A 15,644-nucleotide genomic window follows, 5' to 3' on the forward strand; every position below is an offset into this window, starting at 1 on the left:
TTTCAGAGGACTTAAAAAAAAAAAGTGAAAACAGACTGATTACTCCCACCTGCAAGTCTAAAAACCCTTGTCCTATAAGGCTCCCTGATATACCTGTCCCATACCTTGTACCCCAATTTCCATCATTTTGCACTTTTTCACCCCAAAAATGACATGTCCATATTGGCCAATTAAAAATAATGAAAAACTTCTAAGTGCCTAATTAATCATTCAGGGGGTTGTCCCAGCTGATCAGAACCAAATCCTGACATTTTTTTATTTAAAATAGGGTTTTTCCCCAACTTTTCTTCTGCTCAGAGATGGTGAATTGACATTCATGGTAAACTTACTGTGAATCCGTTTTTGACGACTAATAAATAGGCGCTTTTGGAGATTTGCTTTTCACGGCTAATTGAATTTGGCCCTTAAAATCTCTAGATCTAGAGCCTTTCCTTTCCAGAACCCATCCGGTTTAACGGACGCTACAGATAGTGACCGATGGATAAAACTCTGCAGTCATTCTACCTCTAAGCCATCCTGATTTCAGCAGGTAAGTACTGCCTTGCCAATAGGGACTGCATATTGCTGATCCGCCAGAGGTGTGCAAAAGCATCAGAAGCATAGAAGCTGCCCCTATATTGTGTGGCCACACCACTGTATAATTACAGGACCTACTGTGGTCAGTGTAGCATTTTTTACGTTTTAAATTTGACGTGTGCATGCTGTACTTTGTAGCTGCAGTTATTTTGTATCCATCAGAATCTGCAACATTAAGATAACGCTCTACGCTGCTGAAATATGTAGTCTCCACTAAATCGGGTAATTGTATTTTCTTTTTGAAGCCTTTACCAACAATCGTTTCCAATCTTTTAAAATCCTGTCCAAAAACATATTGTCGTAGCACGGCTGCATTAGTCACAGTTGTCACTCCAGAATCCGAATTCCCAGCATAAACCTCTGGAACCTACAGCTGTCCCTCTCCCTTAGTGCTGAATGTTCTCCCTGGAACTCATATGCCCAAAGTCTTGTGCACACAGCAGGGGAGGCTTCTTCTAAGTGCTGTCACCTGAAATGTTTGAGACACTAATAAAAAGGAAAGAACCGTATAACAGGAGAAATGCAGGTATTGACGCAGGCCTGGATAAGTTCCAGTGTCAATCCAGAGAATAGTCATAGTCCATTTGGGGTCAGAGCAAGTGTCCATCCAGAGAATGGTTAAAATCAGGCAGGGGTCAAGGCAGGCATCTATCCAGAGAAAGGTTAGTCAGGCAGAGGTCAAGGCAGGCATCTATCCACAGAATAGTTAGGCAGGGGTCAGGGCAGGCGTCTGTTAAGAGAATGGTCAGGGCAGGCGTCTGTTCAGAGAATGGTCGGGGCAGGCGTAAATCCAGAGAATTTTTAGAATCAGGTAAATTAAAATCAGAAGCAAGAATCTGGCAGCTAAGCAAACCCACAGCAGTAAACTGCAGCCATCATGGACAGTGAACATATCATTTCTCTAACGTCCTAGTGGATGCTGGGGACTCCGTCAGGACCATGGGGAATAGCGGGCTCCGCAGGAGACAGGGCACATCTAAAAAGCTTTTTAGGTCACATGGTGTGTACTGGCTCCTCCCCCCATGACCCTCCTCCAAGCCTCAGTTAGGTTTTTGTGCCCGTCCGAGAAGGGTGCAAACTGGATGGCTCTCTTAAGGAGCTGTTTAGTAAAGTTTTTTTTAGGTTTCTAATCAGTGATTCCTGCTGGCGACAGGATCACTGCAACGAGGGACTTAGGGGAGAGACTTGCAACTCACCTGCGTGCAGGAGGATTGAAGTTTTAGGCTACTGGACACTGAGCTCCAGAGGGAGTCGGAACACAGGTCAGCCTGGGGTTCGTCCCGGAGCCGCGCCGCCGATCCCCCTTACAGACGCTGAAGAAAGACGGCGGAACGGAGGTCCGGAAACAGGCGGCAGAAGACTTCACAGTCTTCAGAGAGGTAGCGCACAGCACTGCAGCTGTGCGCCATTGTTGCTACACGGCTCACTGACACGGTCACGGAGGGTGCAGGGCGCTGCTGGGGGCGCCCTGGGCAGCAATATAAATACCTATTTGGCAAATAAATACATCACATATAGCCATTAAGGCTATATGTATGTATTTAACCCAGGCCAGTTTTCCTAATAACCGGGAGAAAAGCCCGCCGTGAAAGGGGCGGAGCTTATTCTCCTCAGCACTCAGCGCCATTTTCCTGACCAGCTCCGCTGGTGAGGAAGGCTCCCACTTTCCCCTGCACTACAGAAACAGGGTTAAAGAGAAGGGGGGCATAAATTGGCGATATAATTATATATTAAGAGCCCATATATAGAAACAACACCTTCTAGGGTTGTTATATACATTATGGCGCTTTTGGTGTGTGCTGGCAAACTCTCCCTCTGTCTCCCCAAAGGGCTAGTGGGTCCTGTCCTCTATCAGAGCATTCCCTGTATGTGTGTGCTGTAGGTCGGTACGTGTGTGTCGACATGTATGAGGAAAATGTTGGTGAGGAGACGGAGAAAATTGCCTGTAATGGTGATGTCACTCTCTAGGGAGTCGACACCAGAATGGATGGCTTACTTATGGAATTACGTGATAATGTCAACACGCTGCAAGCCGGTTGACGACATGAGACAGCCGGCGGACAAATTAGTATCGGTCCAGGCGTCTCAGACACCGTCAGGGGCTTGTAAAAACGCCCATTTACCTCAGTCGGTCGACAGACACTGACACGGACACTGACCCCAGTGTCGACGGTGAAGAAACAAACGTATTTTTCCTTTAGGGCCACAAGTTACATGTTAAGGGCAATGAAGGAGGTGTTACGTATTTCTGATACCACAAGTACCACAAATAAGGGTATTTTGTAGGGTGGGAATAAACTACTTGTAGTTTTGCCTGAATCAGATAAATTAAATGAAGTGTGTGATGATACGTGGGATTCCTCCGACAGAAAGTTATGGGCGGTATACCCTTTTTCCCGCCAGTAGTAAGGGCGAGTTGGAAAACACACCTTAGGGTGGACAAGGCGCTCACACGCTTATCAAAACAAGGGGCGGTACCGTCTATAGATAGGGCCGCCCTCAAGGAGCCAGCTGATAGGAAGCTGGAAAATATCATAACAGTATATACACACATACTGGTGTTATACTACGACCAGCAATCGCCTCAGCCTGGATGTGCAGCGCTGAGGGGGCTTGGTCGGATTTCCTGACTGAAAATTTTGATACCCTTGACAGGGACAGGATTTTATTGTCTATAGAGCATTTTAAGGATGCATTTCTATATATGTGTGACATATTTGCATTCTGGCATCAAGAGTAAATGTGATGTACATATCTGCCAGACGAAGACACGACAGTGGTCAGGTGAGGCAGATTCCAGACGGCATATGGAAGTATTGCCGTATAAAGGGGCGGTCCATTGGACCTGGTGGCCATGGCAACAGCTGAAAAATCCACCTTTTGTTACCCCGAGTCACATATTGGCAGAAAAGGACACAGTCTTTTCAGTCTCAGTCCTTTCGTCCCCATACGGGCAGGCGGGCGAAGGCCAGTCATATCTGCCCAGGGGGAGAGGAAAGGGAAGAAGACTGCAGCAAGCAGCTCATTCCCAGGAACAGAAGCTCCTCACGGCTTCTGCCAAGTCCGCAGCATAACGCTGGGGCCGTACAAGCGGACTCAGGTGCGGTAGGGGGTCATCTCAAGAGTTTCAGCAACACTCGCAAGGGAACTCCGGGATCCTACATGTAATATCCCAGGTGTACATTGGAAATTCGAGACGTCTCCCCCTCACACAATTCACAGGCTGTATTCCCAGCAGGTGATAATCAAAGTACCCTTCTTACAACAAGGAAGGGGGTAGTATTCCACACTATATTGTGGTACTGAAGCCAACCGGCTCGGTGAGATCTGAAATATTTGAACACTTACATACAAGCGTTCAAATCAAGATGGAGTCACTCGGAGCAGTGATAGCGAACCAGGAAGAAGGGGACGATATGATGTCACTGGATATCAGGGACGTTTACCTACAGGTCCAAATTTGCCCTTCTCACCAAGGGTACTTCAGGTTCCTGGTACAGAACTGTCACTATCAGTTCAGACGCTGCCGTTTGGATTGTCCACGGCGCCCCGGGTCTTTACCAAGGTAATGGCCGGAATGAGGATTTTTCTTAAAAGAAACATGGACGCTTTCCTGATAAGGGCAAGGTCCAGAGAACAGTTGGAGGTCGGAGTAGCACTATCTTAAGTAGTTCTACGACAGCACGAGTGGATTCTAAATATTCCAAAATCGCAGCTTTTTCCGACGACACGTCTACTGTTCCTAGGGAAGATTCTGGACACAGTCCAGAAAAACGTGTTTCTCCCAGTGGAGAAAACCAGGGAGTTATCCGAGCTAATCGGGATCCTCCTAAAACCAGGAAAAGTGTCAGTGCATCATTGCACAAGAGTCCTGGTAAAAATGGTGGCTTATTACGAAGCAATTCCATTCGGCAGATTTCCCGCAAGAACTCTTCAGTGGGATCTGCTGGACAAATGGTCCGGATCGCATCCTCAGATGCATCAGCGGATAACCCTATATCCAAGGAAAAGGGTGTCTCTCCTGTGGTGATTACAGAGTGCTCATCTTCTAGAGGGCCGCAGATTCGGCATTCAGGATTGGATGCCGGTGACCACGGAGGCCAGCCTGAGAGGCTGGGGAACAGTCACACAGGGAAAAAATTTCCAGGGAAGTGTGATTAAGTCTGGAGAATTCTCTCCGCATAAATAAGCTTAGAGCAAATTTATAATGCTCTAAACTTAGCTAGACCTCTGCTTCAAGGTCAGCCGGTATTGATCCAGTGGGATAACATCACGGCAGTCGCCCACGTAAACAGAAGGGCGGCACAAGAAGCAGGAGGGCAGTGAAAACTGCAAGGATTTTTCGCTAGGCGGAAAATCATGTGATAGCACTGTCAGCAGTGTTCTTTCCGGGAGTGGACGACTGGGAAGCAGACTTCCTCAGCAGGCATGACCTCCACCCGGGAGAGTGGAAACTTCATAGGGAAGTTTTTCAACATGATTGTGGACCGTTGGCAAAGACCAAAGGTGGACATGATGGCGTCCCGCCCGAACAAAAAACGGGACAGGTATTCCGCCAGGTCATGAGACCTTCAGGCGATAGCTGTGGATGTTCTGGTAACACCGTGGGTGTACCAGTCTGTGTATGTGTTCCCTCCTCTGTTTCTCATAACCAGGGTATTGAGAATTATAAGACATAGAGGAGTATGAACTATACTAGTGGCTCCGGATTGGCCAAGAGGGACTTGGTACCCGGAACTTCAAGAAATGCTCACAGAGGACTAAGGGCCTGGGGAGCTAAGAAGGGACTTGATTCAGCAAGTACCATGTCTATTCCAAGACTTACCGCGGCTGCGTTTGACGGCATGGCGGTTGAATGCCGGATCCTGAGGGGAAAAGGCATTCCATAAGAGGTCATACCTACCTTGGTCAAAGCCAGGAAGGAGGTGACCGCACAACGTCATCACCACATGTGGTGAAAATATGTTGCGTGGGTGAGGCCAGGAAGGCTCCACGACGGAAATTCAACTAGGTCGATTTCTACACTTCCTGAAAACAGGAGTGTTTTGGACCTCAAATTGGGGTTCATTAACATTTAAATTTCGGCCCTGTAGATTTTCTTCCAGAAAGAATTGACTTCAGTTCCTGAAGTCCAGATTGTAAAGGATGTATTGCATATACAGCTTTTTTGTGCCCCTAGGGGCACCGTGAGATCTCAACATAGTGTTGGGATTTCTTAAAATCATATTGGTTTGAACCGCTCAAATCTGTGGATTTGAAATATCTCACATGGAAAGTGACCATGCTGTTGACAAATATCTCACATGGGAAGTGACCATGTTGTTAGCTCTGGCCTCGGCCAGGCGATTGTCAGAATGGGCGGCTTTGTCTTACAAAAGCCCATATTAAAATTTTCCATTTGAACGGGACAGAACTGGGACTCGTCTCCAGTTTCTTCATAAAGGGGTGTCAGCGTTTTCACCTGAAACAACCTCTTGTGGTGCCTGCGGCTACTAGGGACTTGGAGGACTCCAAGTTACTAGACGTGGTCAGGGCCCTAAAAATATATATATATATATATATATATATATATATATATATATATATATATATAGTTAGGACGGCTGGAGTCAGAAAGTCTGACTTGCTGTTTATACTGTATACACCCAACAAGCTGGGTGCTCATGCTTCTAAGCAGTCTATTGCACGCTGGATTTGTAGTACAATTCAGCTTGCACATTCTGTGGCAGGCCTGCCACAGACGAAATATGTAGATGCCCATTCCACAAGGAAGGTGGGCTCATCCTGGGCGGCTGCCCGAGGAGTCTCGGCATTACAACTTTGCCGAGCAGCTACGTGGTCAGGGGAAAACACGTTTGTAAAATTTTACAAATTTTGATACTCTGGCTAAGGAGGACCTGGAGTTCTCTCATTCGGTGCTGCAGAGTCATCCGCACTCTCCCGCCCGTTTGGGAGCTTTGGTATAATCCCCATGGTCCTGACGGAGTCCCCAGCATCCACTAGGACGTTAGAGAAAATAAGAATTTACTTACCGATAATTCTATTTCTCGTAGTCCGTAGTGGATGCTGGGCGCCCATCCCAAGTGCGGATTGTCTGCAATGCTTGTACATAGTTATTGTTACAAAAATCGGGTTATTACTATTGTTGTGAGCCATCTTTTCGGAGGCTACTTCGTTTTGTTATCATACTGTTAACTGGGTTCAGATCACAAGTTGTACGGTGTGATTGGTGTGGCTGGTATGAGTCTTACCCGGGATTCAAGATCCTTCCTTATTGTGTACGCTCGTCCGGGCACAGTACCTAACTGAGGCTTGGAGGAGGGTCATGGGGGGAGGAGCCAGTACACACCATGTGACCTAAAAAGCTTTTTAGATGTGCCCTGTCTCCTGCGGAGCCCGCTATTCCCCATGGTCCTGACGGAGTCCCCAGCATCCACTACGGACTACGAGAAATAGAATTATCGGTAAGTAAATTCTTATTTTTTAAATACAGGAAACCAATGGAACAGCACCCTAGGATCAGAGGATTCACTACACTGCATTCCTGTGATCACATTTAAACAACATGAGTGGCTGCATGGAAGAGTCCATTGTAACCATATAGCCGAAGGTTATTGTAACCAATATGTATGCAGAGCCAGATTAAGGGCGGGGGGGGGTCCCGGGGATAAGTACCCCCAGGCCCCCCTTCCCAAAAGGGCCCCCTGCCACACCACAGATCGGATCCTATCTGTGGTGTTGTGCTCCAGTCCGCACTGCAGCGGCGGCCGTACAAACAGGACAGCTGAGCGACGGCTCAGCTGTCCAATAACGTATGAGTGAAGTAGGCTGCCCCAATGGCTGAGCGGCAGGCTGCTTCATTCATACATGACTGGAGAGCTGAGCCGTCGCTCTGCTGTCTGTGCGGTTGGCGGGGACGGGAGCGCAGTTCGTTCACTGGATGGTATGTGAGTGACCGCGAGCGCCCCTTCCCCCCTCCTCCTCCTCTTCCTCTCTTGCATAGGGGATCCACTGTTTTAAGTACCCCGGGCCCCCCAGCGACTTAATCCGGCTCTGTATGTATGTGTGCGCGTGTTTATGAATGTGTATGTGTGTTTAGGCAACAATCCGCCTGAAGCCACACATATCTATAGGTCAGCTATATTCTAATTCTCCTGGAGAGAGGTTTGGGAGCTGTCCATGTGCAAGCACTGGGAGCCTATACACTGCAATGGCTAATGCCATCTAAAGATGGTGTTAGATAGTGGGTATTCTCTTCATAAATAACTACAGGGATTACTTTTGCTAGCTCCGCAGATGTCCCTAGTATTCGCAGCAGTAACCTCATAATAAATTGTTGGGACACTTAATGTGGTATGCCACAAAAGTTGTATAATAAACAGACCCCTTAGGAAAAATAAACCTGTACGGATGGTGTGTTGGTTATCATTACTGAGGTCATGGGTTTGATCCCCACCACGGCCTTAAGGCGTTTGTATATTCTCCCCACGCTTGCATGGATTTCCTCCGGCTACCCCAGTTTCCACCCACAGTCCAAAAGTATACTGGTAGGTTAATTGTCTCCCAACAAAATGAACCCTAGTGTGTAAGGGTGTGTACATTGGCAGACTAGATGGGCCAAGTGGTTCTTATCTGCCATCAAAGTCTATGTTTCTTATCTTGTGAACCGCAATATGGAATGTGCATTGGAATCCGTCCAATAGCAGCTTGAATGAGATTGCCTCAACTGCCTGCCCTTTCCCAGGCCTGTTTTACCGCCGCTGAACTTAGTGGTCTCTCCATTATAAAGTGGGAACAATGAGGCAGATGTATTAAGCCTGGAGAAGTGATAAAGCAGTGATAAGTGGAAGGTGATAACGCACCAGCCAATCAGCTCCTAACTGTCCATTTACATATTGGAGCTGATTGGCTAGTGCGTTATCACCTTGCACTTATCACTGCTTTTATCACATCTCCAGGCTTAATTCATATGCCCCAATGGGCGGTACGCAATCTGACCAGTGCTGCAGCTTGTTGCCACAAATCGCCACCTGGGACATATGCGCTCTGACCAGTGCTGCAGATTATCACCACAAAGTGCCACCTCCCCACTCTCCCTCTGCCCGCACTGATGTCACATATGCAGTGTATGAGGAGAAAATGGCACCCTAATAATCTCATCTACAGTAGCTCTCAGATCATTACAAGGTCCAGTACGTCTGCATTAGTCTTCTCAGGATTAGCATTACGCCCCATTATTTCCTTGAATAATCATCTTTGACATTTTACATCAACAGCCCATTAAATATTGTATAAACCATTGGCTATCTGTCATAATGTGTTTCATCAACAGAATAAAATGGCTTTTTGTTACGTATAACTGAAGCTGACGGGAGCCGTGGCACTGAGATCTCTCAGACGTGCGTTGTGTGTGATATCCTCGGCCTGTATAGTGCTCTGCAGGACGGAAGTGACTGTGCTGTACTTTGTGGGCTTTATTTACTAAGCGACCATAATAATAATACCAGTAAATGTCATTGCCCTTTTACATTTCGGGCTCAAACACGCCGGGTAGTGGGCGCTTTTACCAGCCAGTGCTTAGTGAATGAGCCCATCAGTGTTCAGGTGTACAAGATGAAGTATGTTTTTGGACATTTCTCATGACCTTTTCTGAGGTAAAATCAACTTATTTTTAAGCTTGTTATAAACCCACAGAGATGACTCAGTAACGTTTATTGCGGCATATGTTGAGTGGGAAGGTAATTATAGATGTCAGTGTACCGGGTAATAAGCTTACAAAATAACCGTCTTTGTTTTGGGCTGTTTTTTGCAGAGGAACTGAAGGAGAAGCTGACGCTGTACGTGGACGAGGTTAATAAACGCAAACCCCAGTTCATAAAGGTGGTCCGGCACAGCAAACAAGAGGGGCTCATTCGCTCCAGAGTCAGTGGCTGGAGAGCGGCCAGCGCACCGGTGGTGGCTCTTTTCGATGCTCATGTTGAGTTTAATGTGGGGTGGTGAGTATCAGAATGTGGCGTGTTATGTGTGTGTCACACGTGTGGTGATTTGTGTGGAACCATTCCAAGGGAAGATGCGGATTAGAGCAGAGGACACTGATTTTAGGTTCCGGTATGAATGGTCGACCATGTTATGGTCGACAGTCATTAGGTCGACCACTATTGGTCGACATTGACATGGTCGACACATGAAAATGGACGACACATGAAAGGTCGACATATGAAAAGGTCGACATGAGTTTTTTAACTTTTTTGGTGTAGTTTTTTGCGTAAAGTGACTGGGAACCCCAATTAGTGCACCGCGTCCCCTCGCATGGCTCGCTTCGCTCGCCATGCTTCGGGCATGGTGCCTTCGCTCCGCTACCGCTTCGCTCGGCACACTTTACCATTCCAATCGTAGTCCATGTGGATCGTAAAGTATGGAAAAGTTCCCCAAAAGAAAAAAAAGTTTAAAAAATCATGTCGACCTTTTCACGTGTCGACCTTTCACGTGTCGACCATTTTCACGTGTCGACCATGTGTCCATGTCGACCATGTCAATGTCGACCAATAGTGGTCGACCTAATGACTGTCGACCATAACATGGTCGACCATGTGAACGGATACCCTGATTTTACTGGGTTGCCCGTGTTAGTTTCTGCTGGTGCCATACTGACAAAGCAGACCGGTTGTCTCATCTGTCTGTCACCTATGATATGTACGTAGATATGATATGTACGTAGATACAGTATGTAAGTGTAAGAGAGAAATCACAAGTACCATGAAGGATGCATATACGCATTATTACTCTATCGGGAGTGAAACCAAACCTAAGAAGTGATTTGCCCCACCATCGCCAGGCGTCAGATCAGTGACTTATGTAAAAGTGATTATTCGTAGACATGGTGTCATGGTGCACGCAGGCTGTACTTTCCGCATGTGGCGGCCCAGCACTCTATTACAGTACATACCTTATTAAGGATGTATATAGTTTATGTCCACTACGTGTGTATAGTTAGCTGGGCTGTAATCGCCATGGAATAAGCATTTTCTAGTAATTTAGTCATTAATCATTTCTAGTAAGTGTTTATTCCAGCTCTCAGATCGAAACCATTTTGCAACTGAACTGACGAAACCGTCATATTTGTACTAATGTGACAGTATACCCTGCCAGGAGCGGAACCCGCTCGCTTTGAATTATTCCTCTACACGCATATTTTGTAGGATTAATTGGTTGAAGTTAAAATTAAATATTCCTACTAATCGCTGTCCTGTTTAATCTTTTATAAACCCATTTACAGCGTGAAAACTTCAACATGAAAGCTTTGAAGTCGTCATCAAAACATATAATATGTGAAGGAATGACACGTAGAGAATCATGCACTGATATAACACTTCGGTGTTCAGTAATATGCGGTAATCTTATGCAATGGAAATCCCAATGTTGGATTAGTGCAGGAGCCAGCGACCAATGGAATAACACAGTATACACGGCACCGGGAACGTTGTGTCTGTTTTCGTCTCCGACGATAATTCCTGTTTGTGATTTTGTGCATGGAGGAGCCCGAAAAGCCCTTACTTGTAAATAACAATTCTGAAAAATGGCTGAATATTTGTTTTAGGGAAAGACCCACAGTCTCCCCCATAGATGGCAAAAGTAGGAATCATCGATGGTCGATGGCCATCCCTAAGTTAATATTCCAAGTGTAAAGTCTGTTAACAGAAATCCACGTTGGTACTGAAAGATTATGAGTTACTATGTTGTGTGGGATGGGGTACTGTATAGATGTGTTATTGCACTGAGGACCTAATTCAGATCTGATCACAGCAGCAAATTTGTTAGCTAATGAGCAAAACCATGTGCACTGCAGGGGGGGGCAGATGTAACATGTGCAGAGAGTTAGATCTGGCTGGGGTGTGTTCAAACTGAAATCTAAAATGCAATGTAAAAATAAAGCAGCCAGTATTTACCCTGCACAGAAACAATATAACCCACCCAAATCTAACTCTCTCTGCACATGTTATATCTGCCCCACCTGCAGTGCACATGGTTTTGCCCATTAGAGAACAATGTTGCTGCTGCCATCAGGTCTGAATTGCCACCTGAGTGCTGTATGGCTGCCATGGTCAGGGCGGCTCCCATAGGACACACACGAATTACACAAGTTCTGGGGCTGATTAAAACCAGGTAAAATGTTGACTTAAAGCCATTCAGCCACAGAACCTGTATAGTTCATATGTCTTCCTTATGAAAGGGATAATACAGCAGTTCTACTCCGAGCAGACACATTTGCTCATCCATTATATGGTTGCTATACCGCCTTACATTTACACTTGCCAAATTGGGAAAACTATTCCCAGCCCCGAATCTGCCAACACCCAGCGCCAGTATGCCCTGATCCATGGGAATCACTCAGCTGTTGTGGAAGGGAGTCGTGTCTCGCATAGATTGAGACAGTTGGCCGACGTGATGGCGCTCCCTTACTGGCATGGCTCAGGGAGGGGCACAGGTATGGAGAGGTGGGGGCACGGTTCCAGGCCTGTGGACTGCCAGCAGTGTCTATGGCAGTCCCACTGTGGCCACGCATAAACGAGGCCTGGTATTATGGTTGGCTGTCCTGTCAGTGAGCTCCCCTGGCCATTGGGGAGAGGGGGTCTGAGTGTTAATTGAATTTGTTTCCAGAGAGTTTGAATCACTATATAGTGTCTATAGTATAGAGAAGTGTGCACAGTGTGTATTCATCATGCCATGGGAAATGCTGATCGTTCGTCTCTATGTTTCCTTGTACTGAATCAGCAGAACATGGAGGGAGGAATGTGGTCGGACCTTACATCGTCCGTTTTCTTGTAACCTTTGGGATGATGATTCCTTTCTCCGTAGGGCGGAACCGGTGCTGAGCCGGATCCAGCAGAATCGGAAAGTCATCATATCTCCGTCCTTTGACAACATCAAGTACGATACCTTTGAGATTGAAGAGTACCCTCTGTCCGCTCAGGGGTTTGATTGGGAATTGTGGTGTCGATATCTGAACCCTCCAAAGTCCTGGTGGAAGATGGAAAATGCCACCGCGCCCATCAGGTACAGGAGACATCTCTCATATGCATAATCATAATTATTACCAGTTATATATAGCACACACCTATACCGCAGTGCTGTACAGAGAATATTTGGCCATTCACATCAATCCCAGCACCAGTGGAGCTTGCACTCTATATTTCCAACCTCATGCACATACTAATGTGTCCTAGCGTTTTTGCACCATATGTCGCAACTTAGATGCTGCACCATGGGTAGCGATTCTTACAGAAGTACAGGAAATACCAGCACCAGTAGTCTGGGTACCTGAGCGTTGTCATTTTGTAGCAGTAGTGAAGGAAATAAGATGCATAGTTAAACAAAATTGCGGTTCAGCTGCACCAAATGTAAAGTCTGTGGCGTTTGGCGCAATTTGACCAAAGGTGTATATGGACACATCTGTGTACACTAGGGGTAATGTTTGTCAGTAGCCAATTAACCTATCAATATGTTTTTGTATTGTGGGAAAAAACTGGAACGCACAAGGGAAACCAAGTATCGGAGAATTTACAAACTCCACGCAGGCTATGACAGTCAATGACCTCCACACAGATAGGCCATGGCAGGGAATGACCTCCACACAGATAGGAAATGACAGGATATGACCTCCACGCAGATAGGCCATGACAGGGAATTACCTCCACGCAGATAGGCCATGACAGGGAATAACCTCCACGCAGATAGGCCATGGCAGGGAATGACCTCCACGCAGATAGGCCATGACAGGGAATGACCTCCACGCAGATAGGCCATGACAGTGAAGGACCTCCCACGCAGACAGGCCATGACAGGCAATGACCTCCACGCAGATAGGCCATGACAGGCAATGACCTCCACGCAGATAGGCCATGACAAGCAAAGCAATGACCTCCACACAGATAGGCCATGACAGGGAATGACCTCCACGCAGATAGGCCATGACAGGCAATGACCTCCACGCAGATAGGCCATGGCAGGGAATGACCTCCACACAGATAGGCAATGACAGGGTATGACCTCCACGCAGATAGGCCATGACAGGGAATTACCTCCACGCAGATAGGCCATGGCAGGGAATGACCTCCACGCAGATAGGCCATGGCAGGGAATGACCTCCACGCAGATAGGCCATGACAGGGAATGACCTCCACGCAGATAGGCCATGACAGTGAAGGACCTCCCACGCAGACAGGCAATGACCTCCACGCAGATAGGCCATGACAGGCAATGACCTCCACGCAGATAGGCCATGACAAGCAAAGCAATGACCTCCACACAGATAGGCCATGACAGGGAATGACCTTCACGCAGATAGGCCATGACAGGCAATGACCTCCACGCAGATAGGCCATGACAGGCAATGACCTCCACGCAGATAGGCCATGACAGGCAATGACCTCCACGCAGATAGGCCATGACAAGCAAAGCAATGACCTCCACACAGATAGGCCATGACAGGGAATGACCTCCACGCAGATAGGCCATGACAGGGAATGACCTCCACGCAGATAGGCAATAAAGGGAATGAGCTCCATGCAGATAGGCCATGACAGGGAATGACCTACACCAGATAGGCCATGACAGGGAATTACCTCAACACAGATAGGCCATGACAGGGAATGACCTCCACGCAGATAGGCCATGACAGGGAATTACCTCAACACAGATAGGCCGTGACAGGGAATGACCTCCACGTCGATAGGCAATGACAGGGTATGACCTCCACACCTATAGGCCATGAAAGGGAATGACCTTCACGCAGTTAGGCCATGACAAGAAATGATCTCCATGCAGATAGACCATGAAGGGAATGACCTCCACGCAGATAGGCCATAAAAAGGAATGGCCTCCACGCAGATAGGCCATGCTATGGGATCAGTACGTATTACCGGCGGACTGAATCCCGGGGGTCGGAATACCGACACCGGGATCCCGACCGGCACAATCCCGACAGGGGGACTAGCGCAACGCAGCCCCTTGCGGGCTCGCCACGTGGACACCCACAGAGGGAGAATATGTCGGGATTGTGCCGGTCGGGATCCCGGTGTCGGTATTCCGACCGCCGGGATTCCGTCCGGCGGGATCTTGACCGCATACCCATGACAGGGAATTACCTCAACGCAGATAGGCCATGACAGGCAATGACCTCCATGCAGATAGGCCGTGACAAGGAATGGCCTCCACGCCGATAGGCAATGACAGGGTATGACCTCCACACCGATAGGCCATGACAGGGAATGACCTTCACACAGATAGGTCATGACAGGTAATGATCTCCATGCAGATAGGCCATGAGAGGTAATGACCTCCATGCAGATAGGCCATGAGAGGTAATGACCTCCATGTAGATAGGCCATGAGAGGTAATGACCTCCATGTAGATAGGCCATGAGAGGTAATGACCTCCATGTAGATAGGCCATGAGAGGTAATGACCTCCATGTAGATAGGCCATGGCAGGGATGACCTTCACGCAGATAGGCCATGACAGGGAATGACCTCTACGCAGATAGCCATGGCAGGGAATGACCTCCGCGCAGAGAGGCCATGATAGGGAATGAAAGGAGTGATGGTGTAGTGGTCAGTAATGCATACATTCTTAAGGCTGAACCCCAAGATATAAGTCCTCGGGTTCAAAACAAAGAAGCTGCCAGTGACATTCTGTGTAAGCCCTCTCCATGGTATTCTGCTCTTGTCTCTCCCAGCTTGTCTAGCTCAGACTAAGGGGTCATTTATCAAAAATTGTATTTCCAATGCGTTCCGGGCACCCAAGATCGCGTTGCAGGATTCAGTTTTACCGGCACTATGTATGCTTTTGCACCTGCAGGGACAGGTGAGCCCGTCCCTGCGACGTGCTGTGAGTGCCGCCAGGAATATTGCGCATGTGTGCGGTTCCGCTGGCCGCACATGCATCGCGACCATTGCCGGGGCCCTCCGACGGCTACGCCTGCCATGTGTAGCCCATAGGCTACAGTGGGCTCCCGCCATCTTTGCATTCCGGAAGTTGGTAAATATGGCAGCATCGCGTGGGAGTGCGCCT

The 15,644-nt window shown here is 47.7% G+C and overlaps 1 protein-coding gene across 2 annotated transcripts in view; it reads left to right on the plus strand.

Annotated features, from left to right (window-relative positions):
• Positions 1–15,644, plus strand: part of GALNT18 (polypeptide N-acetylgalactosaminyltransferase 18) — a 374,597-nt gene that overhangs the window by 273,225 nt on the left and 85,728 nt on the right. For both annotated transcript variants that reach the window (XM_063946432.1, XM_063946433.1), the window contains exons 4-5: positions 9,389–9,572; positions 12,433–12,630. In XM_063946432.1, the coding sequence (XP_063802502.1) occupies positions 9,389–9,572; positions 12,433–12,630 (382 nt within the window). The remainder of the gene's footprint in view (positions 1–9,388; positions 9,573–12,432; positions 12,631–15,644) is intronic.

This window comes from Pseudophryne corroboree, chromosome 11, assembly GCF_028390025.1.
Source record: "Pseudophryne corroboree isolate aPseCor3 chromosome 11, aPseCor3.hap2, whole genome shotgun sequence".
NCBI lineage: Eukaryota > Metazoa > Chordata > Amphibia > Anura > Myobatrachidae > Pseudophryne > Pseudophryne corroboree.